Source organism: Eptesicus fuscus, chromosome 7 (assembly GCF_027574615.1).
Source record: "Eptesicus fuscus isolate TK198812 chromosome 7, DD_ASM_mEF_20220401, whole genome shotgun sequence".
Taxonomy (NCBI): Eukaryota; Metazoa; Chordata; class Mammalia; order Chiroptera; family Vespertilionidae; genus Eptesicus; species Eptesicus fuscus.
Genome location: NC_072479.1, coordinates 16,524,814 through 16,548,495, shown reverse-complemented (window position 1 = coordinate 16,548,495; position 23,682 = coordinate 16,524,814). Strand labels below are relative to the sequence as shown.

Here is a 23,682-nt window from a genome sequence, read left to right as displayed (position 1 = left end):
ATATGTAACTTGGGCATTTATAGCGAAAATATCATATAAAAAGAAAAAAAACACTTGAAATTTTCAAATACAGAAGGTTTAATCAGATAAGTATATAAACTTTGACCATCCTCCCTTGTATATCAACAGATATGCCAAAGTAATTTTCATATATACCAAACAAGTATCATTTGGTCTACAACTCTAAGCTCCTGGGCATGCATATACTTTAAAAGGGAAGATGTCTAAGATGCTGTATCCTTAGACCACTATATTTCTCTAATATATTATCCTACTTTTTAAAAAATGTGTTTTTATTGATTTTTCTTTTAGAAAGAGAGGGACAGAGAGAGACACATCGATTGATGCTTCCTGCATGTCCCCTACCAGGGATCAAGCCCACAACCCAGGCATGTGCCCTGACCAGATATCAAACTGGTAACCTTTAACGCATAGGACGAATGCCCAACAAACTGAGCCACAGGGCTATGATGCTACTTTTTGATAAAAAATACTTCTAAATTCAGCTCTCCACAATAATATAATCTAAGATTAGTAAACTTCAAAAGGTTACTAAGTATGAATGCTGTTAACAAAGATTATACATACCAGTGTAAGTAATTGATGGAATAACTCCAGTGATCTTCAATGTGCCAGCAAAAAGAAGAGAAACACATTCCCACATAGAGCCATGGTACTTTCATACCTGAGATGTCTACATTAATATGTGCAAGAACAGATTGCTCAAGGACAGGCATGTTATTCAAGTTCCAACCAGAAAGTGCATATTCCTATAAAGAAAAAAAATGTAAATGAGAGATCAGAGATGGCCAGTGGCCAACAGAAATCTCAAGGGAGTATTCAAAAAAGAAAGTAAACCTTTTATATTTACAGTAAGCTACTCCACAGAATCTGTTCTCTTTGCTCTCTCATACAAAGATATACCTAATATTTACCTAAATATACCTAAATATTTAATCCTATTTACTCTCTAGGTGGTATTTAGATTTCCTTTTAATTATTTCAGATAACTCTGGTTCATTCTGAAGAAAATAAACAAGGCTTTTTATTACTCCCTCCAGCTTACCAGTAAAATAGTGTGAGACTAATTTTCATAGGTCACTATTTTATCCCCAAGTAGCATAACCTCCCAAAATGTCTACCACTACATTTTTAGAATGGTACCAGATATTGAGGTCATAATGAGATACATAATCCTGAATTTGATAAATTCTGATTATCAGATAAATTATAATAACAAAACATTTGTTTCATAGAAAAAAGAAAAAAGAATTTCCAGTTTCCAGAAATAACAAAAGGAAGCAAAGCCAGAATGAAAAAAGAAAGCAGTTGTCTGACTTTTCATAGAAGTTTCTAACTGAATATAAGCACTGGGCACTGAGTTTCAAACACCCACCCTAAAGCCATATGAGGTAAAGACTTAAAAGTTCTTATGCTAGTGAAGAGCAGTTCTCAAAGCTGCATCTAGGGAGCCCAAAACTATTTCAGGGGATCCACAGATTCAAACTATTTTCATAATAATTCTAAGACATTATTTGCCTTTTTCACTATCATTCTTGCAGGAATGCAGTGTGAATTTTCCAGAGGACATATGATATGTGACATCGCAATAATTGAATATAGAAACAAATAACAGAATCCAATTGCCTTCCACTGGAAGGTTGATAACTGTTGAACCTGGATGGAAGGAAGGAAGTGCATTATTACGTTTACTTTTATACATCTGAGACTTTCCATAATACAGGGTTGAAAAATAAAACCCTCAATGTAAGAGGTTAAACAGCCAATGACAAAGCTGAAGAGAAAATCCGTAAACTAGATAGATTTAAGGATTTCATCCATAATGCAGCACACAGAAATTAAAACTATAAAAGTGTAAGTAAGAGTCAGAGAAGCCCTGGTCAGTGTGGCTCAGTTGGTTGAGCATTGTCCCATGCACCAAAAGGTCACCATTTGATAGCCAGTCAGGGAACATGGGGGGAAAGAGGGCTCAAGCCCCAGTAAGGGAGCATTGCAGCAGGCAGCAAACAGATGTTTCTCTAAATGTCTCTCCTTCTCTCTTCCTCTCTCTCTAAAATCAATAAAAACTTTTTTTTTTTTAAAGAATCACAGAGGATAAAATAAGAAAGTTCAACATAGGTTTAACGAGAATTCCAATAAAAAATAATAAAGAGATATGATTCTTACCCTCAAAATGCTTCAGAGAGAGAGAGAGAGAGAGAGAGAGAGAGAGAGAGAGAGAGAGAGAGAGAGAGAGAGGCTTTCCAAAATACTATTCAATATGTTTTTAGTTGGTTGATTAGCTGGTTGGCTGAAAAAATAATGAATCTAGTTGAAGAGACAAGGCCTACATACAAAAGTTCCAAGACAAGACAGGGCAATATATATTAAAATCCAAATACAGACAAAAGAATAAATTCTATAGTTCTTCAGAGGACACCAAAATACTATCATCATAGGTTTGGATTGTTAAGAAAAATTCATGGAAAATGAAGAACGTGAATAGAATTTGAAAGGATAGATCAGATTTAAAGGTAGATAGACAAAATATACTGGTCTGGCTGATGAAGGGGCAGTAGAATATTCATACGCAGTAATACAGGAAATAAGACTAGAAAAAAGATTGGATCTTTAATCTTAAGTTTCAAACTAAGAACCCGGAATTTAATCTTACATTCAAAAGGGGGAACAATGCATCTTAAACATTTTTAAACTTTTGATTATAGAAAATTTCAACATAAACAAAAGTAGGTAGATTTAGATAATCAATTCCCAAAGACATATCAACATCTTAAAATGTTAAGTAAAATTAAAACATAAGACCCAGAAAGAAGCAGTAATCAAAAACAGTTAACACAGCAAGCCTAAGACTGCTTTCCTTCAAAGGGCTTGCTTCAAGTCTGGCCCTTGGTTGGCATCTGAAAACTTGCATGGTAAACAGTTCCTCTACACTGATGAGTGACTCGCAGAGCCTAGACTGTACAATGTGGTTTATGCACACTTGCTTTCCTTCCAGGATTCTGGAATTTTGGGATGTGTTAGGCAGAGGGTGCCTAGGTCGCCAGCCCCCAATAAAAACCTTGAGCACTGACTTTCTAATGAGCTTCCTGGTAGGCAATACTTCACTCCTTGTCAATCTGATACTTAAGTAACTAAGTACATAAGTGAGTGACTCCATTGAGAGAGGACTCTTGAAAGCTTATACCTGGTTTTCTCTGGACTTTGACCACACATCTTTTCCCTTTGCTGATTTTACTCTGTACCCTTTTCACTGTAAAAAATCATAGCCATGAGTCTTCCTAGAAAATCACTGAACCCGGAGATGGTCTTGGGAACCCCCAACACGAGTGGTCATTATATAAGACCATGGCAAACATCCCAACATGATGTGATATGACCAAGACAAGGATGGTAGTAGTGAGAATGAAAAGAGGCCAAGCCTATAAAAAAATAATGAAAAATTAATTAACAGGATTCAATAATTTAATATGGAATGAGGATAAGAAGAAAACAGTATTCCCAAGGTTTTAAGTTCTATGCTATCTTTATTCCTCAGAAACCCTGTTTGTAGAACACACTGTATTATAAGACAAATATATTAACTTCAAAAGTATTTTTCCACTAAGCTATGATACCAGAGCCACATGCTATTAGATATCAAAAGGCTAACCCATACAGAAGTTCAACATAAATGTACAATTCCTGGTGAAAAACTAATAGTTATCTATTATTCTGGTAGAGTCACTTTCAGAGGAGAGTAACAAACTGACATAAAATATAAGTATAAAAATCTGAAGATTTTATACACATTTTTCTAATTAGTCCTTACAATCCTTATAAATGGGTTCTCTTATTCTAACCTTCAACACAAAAACAGAATTCTGAGTTAAGCCTTACCAGGTACAGAACCGTGTAAGTAGTATACTCCCAGTTCTGTTTTAAAGGAATGTGTAATTATGTATGCATGACATATAACTGCTTGTATAGATACACTATATCTGGAAGGATATACTAGAAGATGAAATAGAATCTTCCTCTGTCAAATTGTAAATTTGGGTAGGAGGGAAACCTTCTAATTGTAAAGGACTTTCAGCAATGGTAATGTGAAGAGGTTGGGCAATTCCTCTTCACAGAAAATAAGGATAAATTTGGAGAAAATTATCAAAATAACCATTTCAAGGCACTATAAATTGACCAAAGGCAAAAACAAATTGAAAAGCATTTGCTCTTGAAAAACAAAAGAAGACTCAATAAAGACATTCCCAGATAAGCAAAGACTACAAGAATTCACTGCTAGCAGACCTGCACTATAAATGAATGTAGTCCTCCAGGCCAGAAGAAAATGACTCGAAATGGTAACTTTGATCCACAAGAATGAAGAGCCCTGGCTGGTATGGCTCAGTTGGTTGGGCATCGTCCCATGCACAGAAAAGTTGCTGATTTGATTCCTGGTCAGGGCACATGACTAGGTTGCGGGCTCAATCCCCAACATGGGGATGTGCAAGAGGCATCTGATTGATGTTTCTCTCTCTCTAAAAAAGTCAATTAAAAAAAGGCTGTTTAAAGCAATAATTATATTGCTGTGTTGTGTTTATACACTATGTACATACAATGTACAACACACACAAGAGAGTAGGAAATGAAGAGACACTGTTTCAAAGTTGCTATATTTACCAGAATTAGGTCAATATGAACATAAAGTAGGCTATGATAAGTTAAAGATGTCAAAGTTTAAAAAGAAAAAAAAAGCTACATATTATAATTCTTAGAATCACTAATCAACTCAAAATATATAGCCCAAAAAACCCCAAAGGAATTAAAATGGTATTATGAAAAATATTTGCTCAACACTGAAAAAAATTCATAAAGGAGAAACAGGAACAAAAAGACAGCAGATATAGAAAGTAGCAAAATGGCAGACCATAAATAAACCATGTCCAAAACAACAAGAAAGCCCACTGGGTGGAAGAACATATTTGCCAATGTTATCTCCGAAAAGGGTTTAATCTCATACAACTTAACAAAAGGAAGATAAACAATCCAATCAAAACATGGGCAAAGGACCTAAATAGACATTTTTCGAAAGAGGACATACAGAAGGCCAAGAGACATAGGAAAACATGCTCTAAGTCACTAATCATCCGAGAGATGCAAATCAAAACGACAATGAGGTATCATCTCACACTTGTCAGAACAGCTATCATCAACAAATCAACAAATGACAAGTGCTGGCAAGGATGAGGAGAAAAAACCCTCGTGCACTGCTGGTGGGAATGCAGACTGGTGCAGCCACTGTGGAGAACAGTATGGAGTTTCCTCAAAAAACTAAAAATGGAACTCCCATTTGACCTAGTAATCCCACTTCTAGGACTATATCCCAAGAAAATCAGAAACACCAATCAGAAAGGATATATTGCACCTCTATGTTCATATATTGCACCTCTATGTTCATAGCAGCACAATTTACAATAGCTAAGATTTGGAAACAGCCTAAGTGCCCATCAGCAGACGAGTGGATTAAAAAACTGTGGCACATCTACACAATGGAATACTACGCTGCTATAAAAAGGAATTCCTATCATTTGCAAAAGCATGGATGGACCTGAAGAGCATTATGCTAAGCGAAATAAGCCAGTCAGAGAAAGATAAATATCACATGATGTCACTCATTTGTGGAATATAACGAACAACATAAACTGATGCACAAAAATAGATCCAGAATCAGAGAAGCATCTATCAGACCATCAAACCTCTGAGGGAAGGCAGGGGAGGGGAGGGGGAAGGGGGAGAAATCAACCAAAGGACTCGTATTCATGCATATAAGCATAACCACTGGACACAGACACTAGGGGGGTGAAAGCACGAGCGAGGGGGGTTGGTGGAGGCAATGAAGGGATAAGGACACATATGTAATACCTTAATCAATGAAGAAAAAATATGTATTAAAAAAAGTGAAAAAAATAAATAAATAAAATAAACCATGTCAATAATTACATTAAATGAAAAATGGACTAAACACTCCACAATCAAAAGACGTCAGACTAGATTTCAAGACCCAATCACATGCTGGCTACAAGAAAGACGGCTCAAAGTAAAAGAAATAAAAGATATACCATGTAAATAGTATTAAGAAAGCTGAAGTGGCCTGACTGGCATGGCTCAGTGGTTGAACTTCATCCTATGAACCAGGTCACGGTTCTATTCCCGGCCAGGGCACATGCCCAGGTTGTGGGGTCGATCCCATGGGGGGTGAGGGGGGTATACAGGAGGCAGCTGATCAATGATTCTCTTTCATCACTGACATTTCTATCGCTTTCTCCCTCTCCCTTCCTCTATGAAATCAATAAAAATATATTTTAAAAAAAGAGAGAGCTGAAGTAGCTATACTTTTCATTGTAAATCCTTCTGCACAATATAACTTTAAAAAAACACACACACAAAAAAAAAAAACTCTGTATAACTCTTTTAATAGGAGATAAAACTTCTACCCTAACCAGTTTGGCTCAGTAGATAGAGCATCGGCTTGCGGACTGAAAGGTCCCAGGTTCGATTCCAGTCAAGGGCATATACCTTGGTTGCAGGCACATCCCCAGTAGGAGGTGTGCAGGAGGCAGCTGATCGATGTTTCTCTCTCATCGATGTTTCTAACTCTCTATCCTTCTCCCTTCCTCTCTGTAAAAAATCAATAAATTATATATTTTTTTTAAAACTTCTACTCACTGCCAATCATGAGGGAAAGTGACAAGGATAAAAGTAAAGAGAAAAAGAAATAAATGATCATCTTAATTTAGCTTTATACATAGAGGTTATCTCCTATATGATGGGACTTTATTATGTGTTATAATTTAAATGCCTATTTGAAATCCTATCTCCTCAGGTGTTGAAGGAAAATAAATTGCAGACCTATCTATGAAATATAATTTTTTTAAAAATCTTAAATCACCATCTAGATTTTCAAACAGAAAGAGCTAGGTAAAATTATTTAAATGGGGTTGAAGTTTTAAACTAGTTAAATTGGTTTTTATTTATTTTATTTCTTCTACTGTGTAGAAGCAGCCTACAGGCAAAGGTCAGGTAATGGTTGAAGGCCACAGATTTACTCTGGCATGAGCACTAGGAGATCCAGGGGACGGGATGGCCATAAATCCAAACCCACGCATTTAAATTGGTTTTGAAATGCAAAGTTAAATAATATTTAAAGGTACTTTGAATTTTTTTTAACTGAAGAAATATTGTCCAAATCTTTCATATTTAATATTTTAAACAAACATGGTCCCTTATGATTAATGATAAACATAGTTTTCTACTATGCAAAGACTAAATCAGCTAGGGGTGAGGAGAAATTTAGACTACTATCTGCTATGCACCTCTTCTTCTGGCAGCATCTTTCTCCGACCATCCTTTACAGGAAATCCACTTCCAAAGTCTTTTGAGGAAATATCAGCTCCATACTCTACGATAACATCTTCTTCAATGCTGCTCACCAGCCGCCAAAATTCCTTTTCTACTAGTTCTGTGGGAACCATCTACACAAGGAAAACAAAGATTATATATTACTAACTCACTATAACCAGAATCCACTATAACATTAATACACAGATCAAGTTTAACACAAACCCATGATAAAAAAAAAAAAAACAACCTTATTCTGTCCAAGAGCTGAAAACACTGGGTCCTAGCCTTTTCCACTGAGGATAAGGGAAAAACAAAAGACAACTTAAATGTCCAGAAAAACATAGTGAACTTGAACTGCCTTTTTTTGCAAGCTGCTTCCTAACTAAGAAGACTAAAGATGACCTAAGACATCTAAGAGGAAAAAGGAAACACAAAAATCAAGGCTTAATTTTAAGAGCTTTGGCAAATTTTTTTACAGGGATTTTTAAAAGCCCAAGATCCCGCCTGGCCAATGTGGCTCACTGGTTGACCATCAACCCAGGAACCAAGAGGTCACGGTTCGATTCCCAGTCAGGGTACAGGCCTGGGTTGCGGCCTCAATCCCCGGGGGCGGGGGGGGCCTCATGCAAGGAGGCAGCATTGATGTTTCTATCTCTCTATTCCTCTCCCTTCCTCTCTCTCTAAAAATCAATAATAACATTTTTTAAAAAGCCCAAGATTCCCTAGGAAAAGAATCAGACCTTATATTACAAATAACTAAACAAAAGCAGCAACTACCACATACTTCATGCTTTTCTATAAAAGATTACTCACAGAGGGCTAGTAAACAATTTTATGAGCAAGTATTTTTCTTAACAGGTGAGTGCACACTGCCACATTAGTGAGTGAAAGAAACTGAAACAGATGCCAGGCCCCTAGTCTTTAGATGTGGTGGTCTATCAACTTTTACATGCTGTCCCTGTTTTCTACAAAATAACATAAATAGAAAGCAAACCAAAAGCTTTGGACTTCAGACCTTCCCAAACTGACTAAATATAGATACTCACATGGACTGGCATATTGAAATAGTCAGACTTAAAATTATCTGCCATCTCTCCAAAGCTCTGAAGTGTATACTCTCGTACAGCCTGTTCAAATCCAAAGGCTTCTCGAGGTTTATTACATTCCTAGGAAGAAAAAATATCTGAGATTAACTCGCTGAAACAGAACTGAACAAAGTATTATGGTTCTCTGATACTACCTTCTTTGATCATTTCCCTAGGTAAAGCTAATCCAATCAACCAAAACGAAACAAGTGTTAATTACTTTCGATATGGAATTAGGAGACAATGTTCTAGAACCTCTCCTGCATTTTTTGCAGACTTCCAGTGGGAAATTGGAAATAAGACACATTTAAACTTTGGAGTCTGGCACTATGACAAACACCAATAGGACTACTCATTTGCATCAAGCCTAGGGATGCCTATCATTCTCAGTATATTAGTGCCTCTAGCTGTAGAGAATATAAATGTTCATGGAGGAAGGAGAGATGACAGATAAAGGTGTATCCACTGGATTGCTAGAATATCTAGCTAGAAGAATTTTTTTTCACACTATCAATCATCATTACAAATATCTTCACACAAATACTCAGCGTAGAACTGCTTCTGAATCTTCTAACCTATTTGAGATGAATAAGTAATAATTCAACGTCATAAAAGACCTCTGAATACATCTATATACATCCAGCCAACTCCTTTCCTTCAATATCCTATCATATTTTGTTAAAATAAGTAAACAGACTAAGCATTTCATGACAATGACATCATTATAATCTTTCAATAAGAAAATTTATACAATCAAATCAAAATTTAAACAAGCTAATAGTTTATTTGATAGTATGAAAACTGAATGCATAATACCTAAGTTTTAGAGTTTCATGTCTGATGGGGTTTTTTTTGTTGTTGTTGTTGTTGTTTAATTTAAAAAAGAAAAATATCCCTAGCTGGTTTGGCTCACTGGACAGAGCGTCTGCCTGTGGACTGAAGAGTCCTAGGTTTGATTCCAGTCAAGGGCACATGCCCGGGTTGTGGGCTCGATTCCCAGTAGGGGGCATGCAAGAGGCAGCCGATCAATGTTTCTGTCTCATCAGTGATGTTTCTCTCTCTCTCCTTCTCCCTGCCTCTCTGAAATCAATGAAAAAATATAAATTTTTAAAAATAAATAAGAAGAAAAATATAGTATCATACTAAGCGAAATAAGCAGCAAGTCAGAGAAAAACAAGTATCACATAATCTCACTCACATGTGGAATCTAATGAACAAAGTAAACTGAACAAAATAGATCCAGATACAAAGAAGCATGGAATAGACTGTGGAATCTCAGAGTGGGTGAGTGGGGAAGAGATCAAACAAAGAACTTGTATGCATATATGTATAACCTATGGACACAGATAATAGGGTGGTAAAAGCCTTGGGCGAGGGTCGGGAGCGGGCTAGAAGGGGTCAATGGGGGAAAAAGGGGGGACCTATGTAATACTTTCAACAATAAAGATTAAAATAAAATAAAATAAAATAAATAAATAAAATAAAATAAAATAAAATAAATAAATTAAATAAAAAATTAAATTAAATATAAAATAAAATAAAATAGAAAACGAAATAACCTACATCCTTTCTTTATTTTTGTTGTTTTCCAGGAATATGAAAATTCTGAGCAAAAGTCTCATTCATTTGCACCAATAAACAGAACTGTTAAACCATAGTCAGAAAAAAAACTTTGAAAAGCAAGCTGTCACGTTACAATTTTTACAGTTCCATTCAATCTCTCTCTTTAAAAATTCTGGAGATTTTAAACAGTAAAGAACAAAAACAGAGTGGAAGAAGCTTTTGGAAATGTGTTTACTGTATGTGTGTGTTCTTAGTTTAAAAACAATCCTTAGCCCTAACCGGTTTGGCTCAGTGGATGGAGCGTCGACCTGCGGACTCAAGGGTCCCAGGTTCGATTCCAGTCAAGGGCATGTACCTTGGTTGCAGACACATCCCCAGTAGGGGGTGTGCAGGAGGCAGATGACTGATGTTTCTGTCTCATCGATGTTTCTAACTCTCTATCCCTCTCCCTTCCTCTCTGTAAAAAAAAAATCAATAAAATATATGTATTTTTTTTTAAATCTGTAAATTGTACCTCAGCAACGCATTTAGGACACCTCCAATCTCCTTTGGGCACATCAGGTAGTGGGGGAATTAAACAAAATGTATGATAGCTGTCATCACATCCATCACACAAAAGCAATTTATCTTCATTATTTCCTCGACCACAAAACATACAAACATAGAGATCAACCTGTTAAAAAAATGAAGTAAAATAAAAGTCTATTTTCTATAATAAGTAATATTAAATTTTTACCAGGAACTCCTTAATTGAAACAAAATAATGTACAATAAAAAATAAATACAACTTAAATCCTGAATATTTAAATAATTGTTCTTAGCTTTTCATAAAACGTCCTAAACTTCCTGAGCTTCTATAGTAAAGTTAATAAGAGTATATTAAGTTATTAGAATAAAGAAAGACTATAAATCTAGGGTACTTGAAAGTCAACTTATAGAAATAAAATATACCATGTCATCCTTCCTATAAACAAATACTGTTAGAGAATGAATACTGAGCACTGTCTATAATACAGCTCAAGGATTTACAGATTCATATTCATTCTCTTACTCATAAGTCTACGAGTTAGGGGAACAGTCTATGTATATGGAACAAGGTAAGATTAGCATTACATAACCAAAGCTGCAACTTCAGGTTCACCATTAACTCTTCTAACCAAATTAATTAACTAAATGGCATGCTAAGATACTAGAGCAAGGTAAAAAGTACAAAACTAAATAAAAGTAAATCCTTTCCCTCCTGACACATCTCAGAACACTTACAAAGTTAACAGAGAGAGTTCCTTTCCGTTGTCTCATTTGCATGTTAAATGCGTCTGACCTGTTGGTAACTTTTCGTCTTCGGGAGACCTCATCTTAAAATAAAAATAGTTATATAATAATAGCAAAAACTAATGTTGAGAGCTTACTCTGGACCAGACACTATTTAAAATTATTTAAAAAGTATTTAAATTAGTTAAAATCTCACAACACTATGAGGTAAAAAACTATTATTCCCCCATTGAAGATAAAGAATCTGAAGTACAGAGAAGTTACTTAACTTGCCCAAAATCACACAGCCAGTCAATGGCAGATTGGGATTCCAATCCAGGCAATCAAACTCTAGAGATTTTAACTACTAATTCTATACTGACTATATGAAGTACTTATCAGGGACTAATTTGTGACTAGTTTTATGATCACTGCCAGGTAATACAATTATTAAAAGAATGGAAACGATAATCAAAATGCTTAATTCTTAAAACATTATAATGTATTAAGTCCTATCACACTGAACTTTTTGAGAGTGATCCTCCAGAGTTCAGTCCACAATCTGAATTATGAGTTAATTAATAATATCACAAAATGCATACTTAATATGATTTGTGATTATAGTATTTCATTAAATTCTTACACATTAAAAATAGATCCAATGCAATCTTTGTTAAATTGAGTTTTAAAACTGACACGTACCTACAGGTAAAGATGGAACTTGATGTTTGCATTAGTAATTTTACTAATTAAAACTTTCAAACATGTTAAGGTGAGATTAACAGGCTTTCCTCAAACAAAGAAGTATAAAATATATCATGACTTACAGAAAAATATCAAAATTATAGTTAGAATATAAGTCATAAGTTCTCCCCACTATATTTTGATACTAAAGGCCAGAGAATCCTCTATTTCTCTTTGAATTTAAAAGTTACAAGACTTAGATCACCAGGTGAGAACCATTAATTTCACCATTCTCTCATAAACTAGCCTTTAGAAACTACAATAAATCTCTGTACCACATATTAAAATATAGAGGAGGAAAATTTCTCTCCCAAAATATTATAAAAATTCAACCTAATATGGCTCCTCACACCTTAAATGACTTCTCTAGGAACCAAGTTGCAAGTTTACAAGTCTTAGGAAAATCCCAAGGCAGACTGCAATTCAAGTATCATTTGAATCTTGCTATAACCACACTGTTATACCTTATTTCTTTTCATGACCAAACAACAGATTTTTACCTTCTTTATCTTTTGCTCCCATTGCCAGGCCCACGACCTTAGGCCCAGCCCCAAAAATTCGAAGTTTCTTCAGTTCTGTGTTTCTATTCACGTCTCCAGATTCTGACTAAAAATAAAAAATAAGACATGTTAGTCTAGTTATTCTGTCTATTCTGATTCATCATTATTTCTTATCAAAGAAATAAAGTTTCAAGGTCCTCTTCAAATATGAAGAAAAAAATTATTTAATTTCTTCTCTAAATCCAATCACTGCCTCATTACAACAGTTAAGCACTCGTCATCAAAACATTATTCAAGCCCTAACCGGTTTGGCTCAGTGGATAGAGCGCCGGCCTGCGGACTCAAGGGTCCCAGGTTTGATTCCGGGCATGTACCTTGGTTGCAGGCACATCCTCAGTGAGGGGTGTGCAGGAGGCAACTGATCGATGTTTCTAAATCTCTATCCCTCTCCCTTCCTCTCCGTAAAAAATCAATAAAATACATTAAAAAAAACAACACACTATGCAACACCCAGATTCCTTTCCACAAAAGAAAATCTTTCATAAAAGCACAATTGTCAATTAGGTTCTGTCCAGAGACAGACAGTAGTGGTAATAACTGGTTATAATATAGATAATAACTCCATAGTAAGCCTCACTTCTAACTTGCTAATGAACACCAACTTTGATTAGGAAGCAAAATGCCCACCCCAACAGATGAAGATAATTATTGTAAGCCAATTATGTCAATGCCATTTCTCTTTGTTGGTGATGACCTAGCTAGGGATGGGAATGTTATCTTGGTTTAACCAACAAGACAAGGAAAATCTACTGGAAGCCTCTGGGAAAGATTTTCATCCTATATAATAAAAGCCTAATATACAAATTGTCCCTTCGGGCAGTCGTTCCACCAGGAGACCAGGAGTTCAAACGCTCACTATGATGTGCACTGACCACCAGGGGGCAGTACGGAACATGGCGGGGGTTGGCAACACAGTGCTGGCAGCAGGCGGCAGTGGAGGAGCTGCCTGCCGGCCCCGATTAGCCCCAATGAAAGCAGGATTGTGGCGGGATGGTGGAGCAGGTTAGCAGGCGGCGCGCCAGACCAAGGCGGGTGCGAGCAGGTGCCAAATCACCCTGCCAATCGCTCACAGATGGCGACCAGAGGTGGCGGCAGTGGGGGACCCAGCCCCCAGCCCCAACCAATCGTCCCACAGGTGGGATGGTGGAGCAAGTAAGGGGGCAGCGCCAGGCCAAGGCAGGGTGCCAGGCGGGGTGCAGGGCTGCGAGGCTGAGAGTCCGAGCTGGGGCTACAAGACTGGGGGCAAGGGCTGGGGCCAGATCTCCATAGGCCACCCCCAAGGGACCCCACCCGTGCATGATTTCATGCACCGAGCCTCTAGTCTCCTAATAAAAAAGGAAGCTTCTCAAAGAGTAAGCCTTTTTGCCCCAACTTCCTTTCCTACTGCTAGGAGACTCAGGCTGGTGAAAGCATGGTGCTGGACTATACAGCAGCCACACTGCAATCAGGAGGAGATATATCATCCATACACTGAAGAAAGCAAAGCAGAAAGATGGAAAGAGGCTGGGCCCTTGAAGATAATGGGCAGTTGCTGTTATCAATCCTAGAACTACCTATATCTCTGAAAATTTTATATGAGAAATATGTCCTTATGTGAAAACTGTGTTTTTAAAGTTTAAGCTACTATCGTTTGGTATTCTAGTACTTGAAGGAGAGCATCCTGGCAACACTGCCGTTACACCTTGAATTTAGATGAGCCATAATCTCTGAATGGACACTAAGTAAATAAGCAAAATTAATTTAAAATATACTTAGTCAAGGTCAGCCGGCATGGTTCAATGGTTGAGTGTTGACCTATGAACCAGGAGGTTAAGGTTCAATTCCCGCTCAGGGCACATGCCCGAGTTGGGGGTTCAATCCCCAGTAGGGGGTGTGCAGGAGGCATCCAATCAATGGTTCTCTCTCATCATTGATGTTTCTATCTCTCTCTCCCTTCCTCTCTAAAATCAATGAAAAATAAATATTTAAATATCACATGATCTCACTCATTTGTGGAATATAAGGAACATAAACTGATGAACTAAAATAGATCCAGAGACAGAGAAGCATCGAACAGACCATCCACCCTCAGAGGGAAGGTGTGGGGGGGGGATCAACCAAAGGACTTGTATGCATGCATATAAGCAGAACCCCTGGACACAATGACGGCATGTGCTTGGGGGGTTGGGGGGGACAACAACCAGGGAGAGGCCAATGGGGGAAAAAGGAGACATACATAATACGTTAAACAAATAATTTTTAAAAAAGATAATCTCACTCTTAAAAAAACTTTCCTGTAAAATAAACTGCAAGTATTAGGTAATTAATTAATTAATTAAAATATACTTATCTAATAAAAAATAAACCAGGATATACTACAGACTCCTTTATAAATCTACTAGAGGCCCAGTGCATGATTAAATCATGCACGTGTAGGGTACCCTAGGCCTAACCTGCCATCCAGGCCATATCCACTGCCCCGCAAAACCTAGCATGCTCCGCGGACACTGCTAGCAGCCTGCTCCCCGCTTTTGATGGCAGGGGGTCCGCTGGTGCTGGAGTGGATACACAGCTCCCCGCTTTCGATCGCGGACAGGCACCAGGCCTTTTGATCTGGTGCACCAGGCCTTTCAGAAGCCTCCAGAGTGGCGGAGGCTTCTGAAAGGCCTGGTGCTGGAGCAGACAGACACCCAGCTCCCTCACTTTTGATGGTCCGTGGCAGGATGTGGGCTCGCTGCCCCAGAGGCCCCTTCTGTGCCACAGCACAGCCATGGCGCAGACGCTGAGCTTGAGTTGCCGCTGGCTACGCGAGCTCAGCGTCCTGCTGGCCCAATCAGCCACCCCGGCCACCCCAAGTCCCGCCCCTCCGCCCCTCCTGGCCAATCGTGGACATAGCGAAGGTACGGTCAATTTGCATATTACTCTATTATTAGGTAGGATGGCTACACAACAGCTGTCATATGCAGATCAGACTAATAAAGGATCATATAAGAATCAAACCAAACAAATGGCATTTCCAAAATTTATCTTTTAACTTTAGTAAACTGATTTGGCTATACTTATCAGCTTATACAGTTAATCCAATGTTAAATACAACACTACACATCCTTTACCCCTATTAAAGCAAAGTATCCTATCTAATAAAGAGGAAATATGCTAATTGACTGTCACACCATTGCAAAGATGGCAGCTCCCATAGCCAATAAAGAGGCAATAAGCTAATTGACTGTCACACCCTCAAAGATGGCGGTGCCCACAGCCACAAGATGGTGGCGCCCAGTCCCCTCAGCCCCCCAGCCACCCAGGGCCGCCAAGCCTCAGATGGCGGCTGCCTGAGACTCAGGTAACCAGGGCCGGCCAAGGCTTTCACTGCCAGCAGTGGCAGCAGCAGAGGTGTGATGGGGCATCGCCTTCCCCTGATTGCCAGGTGGCCTCCTGCCCCTAAGGGCTCCCGGACTGTGAGAGGGGGCAGGCCGGGCTGAGGGACCACCCCACCAGTGCCTGAATTTTCATGCACCGGGCCTCTAGTACATAATAATAAAAGCTAGCAGTATGTGCCATATCAAAATATTTTACTCAGTTAATCCTAACAACAATCTTCATAGATAGGCAATACAGTTCCAAAAAGCAGAAATTTAAAAAAAAAAAATTACCTGATCTTCTTGGAATAAAACAATTGAATAACAAAATTAAAATCGAAAGGCCCTTCTACCTGGAATTTAACTTTCTATGAAAAAAATGACAATTTTTTTAAATGATAATGAAAAGGCTATATATCAGTATCTCTGGAACAAATTAAAGCAGTGATCACAGGGAACTTTATAGTCCTAAACATATCAATCAAAACAAAAGAATAAAAATAAAAGAATTAAATTACCAACAGAAAATGCTAGGAAAAGAACTACAACAAAATCCAAAAGAACTCTGTGATATTAGATTAGAAGTGGAATTATCAGTATGAACTAAAAATATAAAGTCACAATGTCTTTAAAATTTACTTCCCAGCCCTGACCACTAAAAGAGCCTATAAATAACGTATCCTAGTAGGAACAAACACACTTTGTGCTCAGATTTTGGTTTCTAAATACCATTTCCCAATAAAATTACACAGGATTCTTTGGATAAATGGCTGATTCCAGGTCTAAAGCTGGCAAGAAGACCAGCCTTTTCTGTGCTTAAATAAGTGTTCAAAAACAGATGGAAACATGGTCAAAAGGACATCATGAATCAGCTTAAAGATGCTCCCATTAGCCAAATTTGAAACAATAAAAGGGCCCAACTAGTGTGGCTCAGTGATTGAGTGTCAACCTGTGAATTAGGAGGTCATGGTTCCATTCCCGATCAGGGCACATGCCTGGGTTTTGGGCTCGATCCCCAGTGGGGGGGTTGGGGAGAGGGAGGTATGCAGGAGGTGGCCAATCCATGATTCTCTTTCATCACTAATGTTTTTATCTCTCTCTCCCCCTCTCCCTCCCTCTCTAAAATCAAGAAAAATATTTTTTTAAATATATTTTATTTATTTTTTACAGAGAGAAAGGGAGAGGGAGAGAGAGTTAGAAACACTGATGAGAGAGAAACATCAATTAGCTGCCTCCTGCACACACCCCCACTGGGGATGTGCCCGCAACCAAGGTACATGCCCTTGACCAGAATCGAACCTGGGACCCTTCAGTCCGCAGGCCGACGCTCTATTCACTGAGCCAAACTGGTCAGGGCGGAAAATATTTATTTTTAAAAAACAAATATAAGGTTATAATATAAGACATGTATAAAAAAAATCATGACCTACAGTGATATAAAAGAGGAACAGTCATGGTTCCAAAGGTATAAAAATTCTCAAAATGTAGATTTAATATATACATTTTACTGTATGAAAAATATAGCTCAAGAAAAAGTATGGGTTGTTCTTTAAAGAAAAAGGATAATAAATATACAAGGAATGACAGAACTAGAAAACCATCCATTTTGCAACCACCAATAGAGTAACTAATTCAAGCAAAGATTATCAATGAATGTTAAGATTATTAGATAAATCATAACTGGAAAAGAGGTCATTCACACCTTCTCATGATTTACTCTTTTTATTATAAAGAGAATAAGCACTTTTAAATGGAGAAATCTGGCTCAAACTTAGTATCACCAATAATGGAACTTATTGGCATAATGGGCTTCATTCTCCTGTGTAAAGGTGTTAAGAACTTGCTAATTCTTGCCCTAGCCAGTTTGGCTCACTGGATAGAGCAATCGGCTGGGGACTGAAGGGTCCTGAGTTCAATTCCAGTCAAGGGCACATGCTGGGGTTTCGGGCTCGAGCCTCAGTGGGCGGCATACAGGAGGCAGCCAATCAATGATTCTCTCTCATCATTGATGTTTCTATCTCTCCCTCTCCCTTCCTCTCTGAAATAAAAGTATTTTTAAAAAAATAATAATTTGCTAATTCTTGATAAGACAAATAGTAATTTCAGCTTTCAAGTAACACACGTAGAGCAAGCATGTCAAACTCACGGCCCACAACAAATACTTTTGGGGCCCAGCCAATATAACAGCATTAAAGAAACATTTTAATAAAAATTTTGGCCCTAACTGGTTTGGCTCAGTGGATAGAGTGTCGGCCTGAAGGGTCCCAGGTTCAATTCCAGTCAAGGGCAAGTACCTTGGTTGTGGGCACATCCCCAGTAGGGGTGTGCAGGAGGCAGGTGATCAATGTTTCTCTCTCATCGCTATTTCTAACTCTCTATCCCTTCCTCTCTAAAAAAATCAATAAAATATACTTTTAAAAAATTTTTGTAACTTAATTTTTACAATATCCTGCTATACATAATCTAATCTAATAATAGACAAATATGCAAATTGACCATACCTCCGACACACCCACCAAGCCACGCCCACAAGCCACGCCCACCATCCAATCAGAGCGAGCATGCAAATTAACCCAAACCAAGATGGCTACAGCCACAGAGAACAAGGTTTCCTAGGTAACAGAGGAAGCCAAGCTTTCTGCCAGCCGTTGCAGGCCTAAGCCTCCAGTCAAGCTACAAAGTTTCAATTATAGAAGGTAAACAAATTCAAACAAATGGCGGCAGAATGGAGCTTGAGAGAGCAGGCCAGGGTTGCCGCTGGCAACAGGGGAAGCAAAGCTTTCCACACACCCTGGCCAGGCCCACCGTTCAAGGCAACAAAGTTTCAATTATAACCCCAACACTAATGGCTTCGGGCCTCGGAGGGAGCCCCAGGCTTGGCTCTGCTTCAGGCTACAAAGTTTCAATTGTAGAAGGAAAATAAATTCCAGATACCAGGGCCTCCACTTGGGTTGCCAGGGGGTGTGGCCGGCCTGCAAACCACCACAGGCCCCTCGCTCAGGCCACCCCATACCCCAAGGGAACCCCCACCTGATCCTGGACACCCTTCAGGACAAACCAGCTGGCCCCCACCCCTGTACCAGGCCTCTATCCTATCTAATAAAAGAGTACTATGCAGATTGATTATCACTGCAACACACAATATAGCTGCCCCCATGTGGTCAAAGATCCTGCCCCCATGTGGACACAGGATCGCCACCACAAGATGGCCAGCAGGAGAGGGCAGTTGGGAGGCACCCAGCCTGCAAGGGAGGGCAGTTGAGAGGGACCAAGCCTGCAAGGGAGGGCAGTTGGAGGTGATCAACCCTGCAGGAGAGGGCAGTTAGGGGTGACCAGGCCGGCAGAGGAGGGAAGTTGGGGGCAAACAGGCTGGCAGCAGAGTGGTTAGTGGGTGATCAGGCTGGCAGGCAGAAGCGGTTAGGGGCAATCAGGAAGGCAGGCAGACAAGCAGTTGGGAGCCAGCAGTCCTGGATTGTGAGAGGGATGTCCGACTGCCCGTTTAGGCCTGATCCCAGGGATCGGGCCTAAACGGGCAGTCGGACATCCCTTGAGGGGTCCCAGATTGGAGAGGGTACAGGCTGGGCTATGGGACAACCCCCCTCCGTGCACGAATTTCGTGCACCGGGCCTCTAGTTATTAATAACAAACTACATCATTCACTAATGTCTGATTACTATAATCGTGTTGCATTCATTTCCCTTGAGCACCTTATGCGAAGGCGCACCATTTCTCTCCACTAATCCTAACGGTGAATATTTTCGCAGCCGATTGCCACGTCATTAGTCTTGGACTTATTTGTTTGGAGTGTGCAACAGGAAATATTTCACTTTTGGAGAATAAGATAAATAGGTTTATTTGCGTTACACTTATTAATTTATGCAGTTATTCAGTGTCTGGTAAGTTAACGTTCAAGAAAAAAATTAATTTTTATTAAAGTGTTCTATCATTTTATGGTAACGATTATTCATTTATTTCAGCCCTTTGAATTCAGCATGTCTCTATCAAAATAAACCTACATTTCTATAGAAAGTGAAGTTTTTGTTTTTTTGCAGCCCACATAAACTTAAACCTTGTTTATTTGGCCCATGTTAGCCTTTGAGTTTGACATGCTTGCTCTAGAGTCACAGATGAAAAAACAATTAGAGTATAGACCTGGCTGGTTGTTCAGTGGTTAGACCACCAGTCTGCATACCAAAGGATCTCAGTTCAATTCGATTCCTGGTGAAGGGCTCACACCGGGGTTGCAACAAATCCATGGGTCTCTCTCACATTGATGTTTCTCTTTCTCTCTTCCTCCCACTCCCTCCCTTCCATTTTCTCTAAAAAATCAATGGGAAAAAAATATCCTCAGGTGAGGATTAAAGACAACAACAACAATTAGAGTATGGCAAGTGATGTGATAGAGATAAGAAAGGGGAGTAAGATAACTTTCATAACTTTTTTCTTGTTTGAGAGACTACTGGATGACTGTGCTTATCAATGTCACCAGGATAGAAAATATTAAAGAAAAAACAGATTTAGAAAAGATGATAATGTTTGAGATGTACTGAATTTAGCATACCTGAGCTGTGGTCAACAAGGAGCACATGTACACACGTACACACGTGTGCGGGCACACACACAGACACACATGCACATGTGCACACACACCCTCGAGACATATTTAGGATTCCTCAGTGTATAGGTGTTAATTGAAATCACAGGGCAGATGAGATCACATGGGAGAATCAAGCTAGGAAAGGACTAAAAATAGCATGTAAAGAGCAAAGAGAGAAGCCCTAGCCAGTGTGCTAAGTAGTTAGAGCATTAGCCGGTGCACCAAAGGGTCATGGGTTCGATTCCTCAATCAAGGGCACATTCCTACCTACGTTGCAGGTTCCCTCCCCACCCCAGAGGCAACCAGTCGATGTGTCTCTCTCAGATGGATGTTTGTTTGTTTCGCGAGAGCGCGCGAGCTCTCTCTCTCTTTCTCTCTCTCTCTCCTTCTCCTCCTCCTCTCTCCCTCCCTCCCTCCCTTCCACTGTCTCTGAAAAGCAATAGAAAAAGTATCCTCAAGTGAGGATTAACCCCCGCCAAAAAAGGGGGGGCAGAGAAGATATTACAAAGATAACTGAAAAGTGATCAGAGTGAAGAGGAAAACCAAGAGGTGTCACAGAAGTCAAAGAAAAATAAAATTAATCAAATTTCAAGGAGAGGAATCAACTACCATATTAAATGTATACATGACCAGAGATGAAGTAGAATAAGAAATGAAAACGGGCCTCTGCATTTGACAATTACTAACTCAGTGGTAACTTGGACAGCGCAGTTTCAGCAAACTTACTTGGCTCAAGTCAATCAATTACAAAATATAAAAATTAAACAGATATTGAGAAAAGTGAAACAATATACACTATTTTTTCAAGAAACTTGTCCCTGAAGAGTCAATAAGTAAAGCACTATCTACACAGACAGTTTTTAAGATGATAGAGATTTGAACATATATATAGCAGACAAGGAAGCAGAAGAGAAAGAATTCACGACTGATATACTGAAATCACTAAAAAAGCTAAAAAGGATGGAAGTAGAATATCCTTAGAGAGAAAGGTACACTTTGCCCATACAGATAGGCAAAGATTAAAAATAAATACCAACAGTTTTGTGCATGGAGCAAGGAGTTAAGAGTTCTATCAGAAAGCCTTTTTCTTTCTTACTGAGAAAGAAAACTAGATATGAGGCAGACTGACAATATCCTCTATACTAATAAAAGGGTAGTATGCTAATTAGACCAGACATCTTCCAGACGCCCTTCCAGACGTCCTTCCTGACAAAGCCAGGCCGGGCAAAGCCGCCCGCCCGCGGTCCCAGGTGCCAGCGCCAGCAGCCCAGGAGACGGAGAAAAGCCACCCGCCCCGCGGTCCTGGGCACCTGCAGCTGGCCTGAGCGAAGTCGCCCACCCATGGTCCCCTGTGGCTGTGGACTTCCCGGGTGAAGCCGGCCCAGGTCCTGGGTGCCTGTGGCCAGCCAGAGGAAGGGAAGCTCAGGTCCCAGGTGCCTGCAGCAGGCCAGAAGAGGGAATCCTGGATCCCGGGTGCAGGGCCGAGGCAGAGGCAGTTAGGGGCGATCACGCAGGCAGAGGTGGTTAGGGATGATCAGGCAAGTGAGCAGTTAGGAGCCAGCAGTCCGGGATTGCTAGAGGCATGTCCGACTGTCGGTTTAGGCCCGATCCCTGTGGACATCCCTTGAGGGGTCCCGGATTGGAGGGGGTGCAGGCCAGGCTGAAGGAACCCCCCCCCCCCCCACCGGCACTGTGCAAGAATTTTGTGCACCAGGCCTCCAGTATATAACAAAAGGCTAATATGCAAATTGTCCCCTCAACCGGGAGTTCGACAGGTAGTTCAACCAGGGGGTGGGGCCAGCCCACCAACCGCCCGCGGCCCCTCCCCCCAGCCGCCCCCCCCCCCTGATCGGGCCCCCCATGCCAATCGGGGCAGACCAGCTGGACCCCACCTGTGCACAAATTCGTGCACCGGGCCTCTAGCAGTAATAATAAATTATTTTAAGAAATTCTTAATTGCAAACCCTGAACTGGTTCTAGTTTCCACTCGATATCAACCAATATGACTCTAATGACAATTATTACAATGGGTAAAAGCATTCTATGTAGTCCCTATTCTTATATCAAGAAAGGCATTTTAAAAGCAAGCAGAACTTTTTCATGGTTTTAGAAGAAATATCAAAAGGGATTTCATCACAAGCTGGCAATTGATTAGATGGGCAGAGTCACCAGGGGCAACTCTTCAGAGTTGAGTCATCATGTCAACAAGACTACTCTTTAAGTGTTTCAGATCTTAAAATAAATCATGACCCCAAAGTGATCAGAACTTCTGCTATCAATCATAGCAATAAAAATCACTTAATTACTAAACCAGAGTTTACTAATCTACAATGGGGCTATCACCTTCCAACAAATTTCCATTTAATTCATATTCCCATCCAAGACAATTATCTTCCTACTATCAAAATACCCAAGACACTTAATTGATTATATCAGGAGGTTATTTAATAAGCATAAACTCAGAACAATGGAAGGAGACATGGTATGAAAGAGAGATGTCCCCTGAGCTCTAAAAAAGCAGGATAAAGTATCACTAGCCTGCCTCTACAGTGACAAGACTCCTTACCACCTAGATAGTGTCTCTTGATACAGTGTCTCTTGTCGTGACCTATCTTCCTTCTCTGATTCCCACTTTCAGTGTAAACCATTCCTATCCTTTCAACACATTATTTTTTAGATATGTTCAAGTCAATGATTAGATCCAGGTAAGCTGTATTTTGATCTACTTTTATGTTTAATTTAAATGGACCACATCTCAAGAGTTCTAAGGGTACCTCACTGTCCCAGCTTACTGACTTGTCTTTAACAAAAACCTTAAAAAAGACAACTCTGGGGCTCTGGCCAGTTGGCTCGATTCCCAGTCGGGGCACAGATTCCCAGATTGCGGGTTTGATCCCCGGTTGGAGTGCATACAGGAGGCAACCAATCAATGTTTCTCTCACATCGATGTTTCTCCCTTGCTCTTTCTCTAAAAATCAATAGAAACATATCCTCGGGTGAGAATTCTAAAAAAATATACAACTTTTGGGACCACCAAGAAATGGGAATAGTAAGGAAGAGCAGACCAAAAGAAATCAGGGCACTTCTCTGATGCATCCATTAGGCTTTGAAATTACTTTAGGTTACAAGAACAGTATAGAAGTTACACT

At 39.6% G+C, this 23,682-nt stretch overlaps 1 protein-coding gene across 4 annotated transcripts in view; it reads right to left on the bottom strand.

The window, feature by feature from the left end:
- KDM5A (lysine demethylase 5A) overlaps nt 1-23,682 on the bottom strand; it is a 103,702-nt gene that overhangs the window by 63,498 nt on the left and 16,522 nt on the right. For 3 of the 4 annotated variants that reach the window (XM_054718773.1, XM_054718771.1, XM_054718772.1), the window contains 6 exons: nt 12,539-12,644; nt 11,307-11,398; nt 10,558-10,716; nt 8,442-8,561; nt 7,368-7,526; nt 589-770 (listed from right to left, as the gene is read on the bottom strand). In XM_054718773.1, coding sequence (XP_054574748.1) covers nt 589-770; nt 7,368-7,526; nt 8,442-8,561; nt 10,558-10,716; nt 11,307-11,398; nt 12,539-12,644 — 818 coding nt within the window. The remainder of the gene's footprint in view (nt 1-588; nt 771-7,367; nt 7,527-8,441; nt 8,562-10,557; nt 10,717-11,306; nt 11,399-12,538; nt 12,645-23,682) is intronic. The other variant, XM_054718774.1, reaches the window with a different exon arrangement.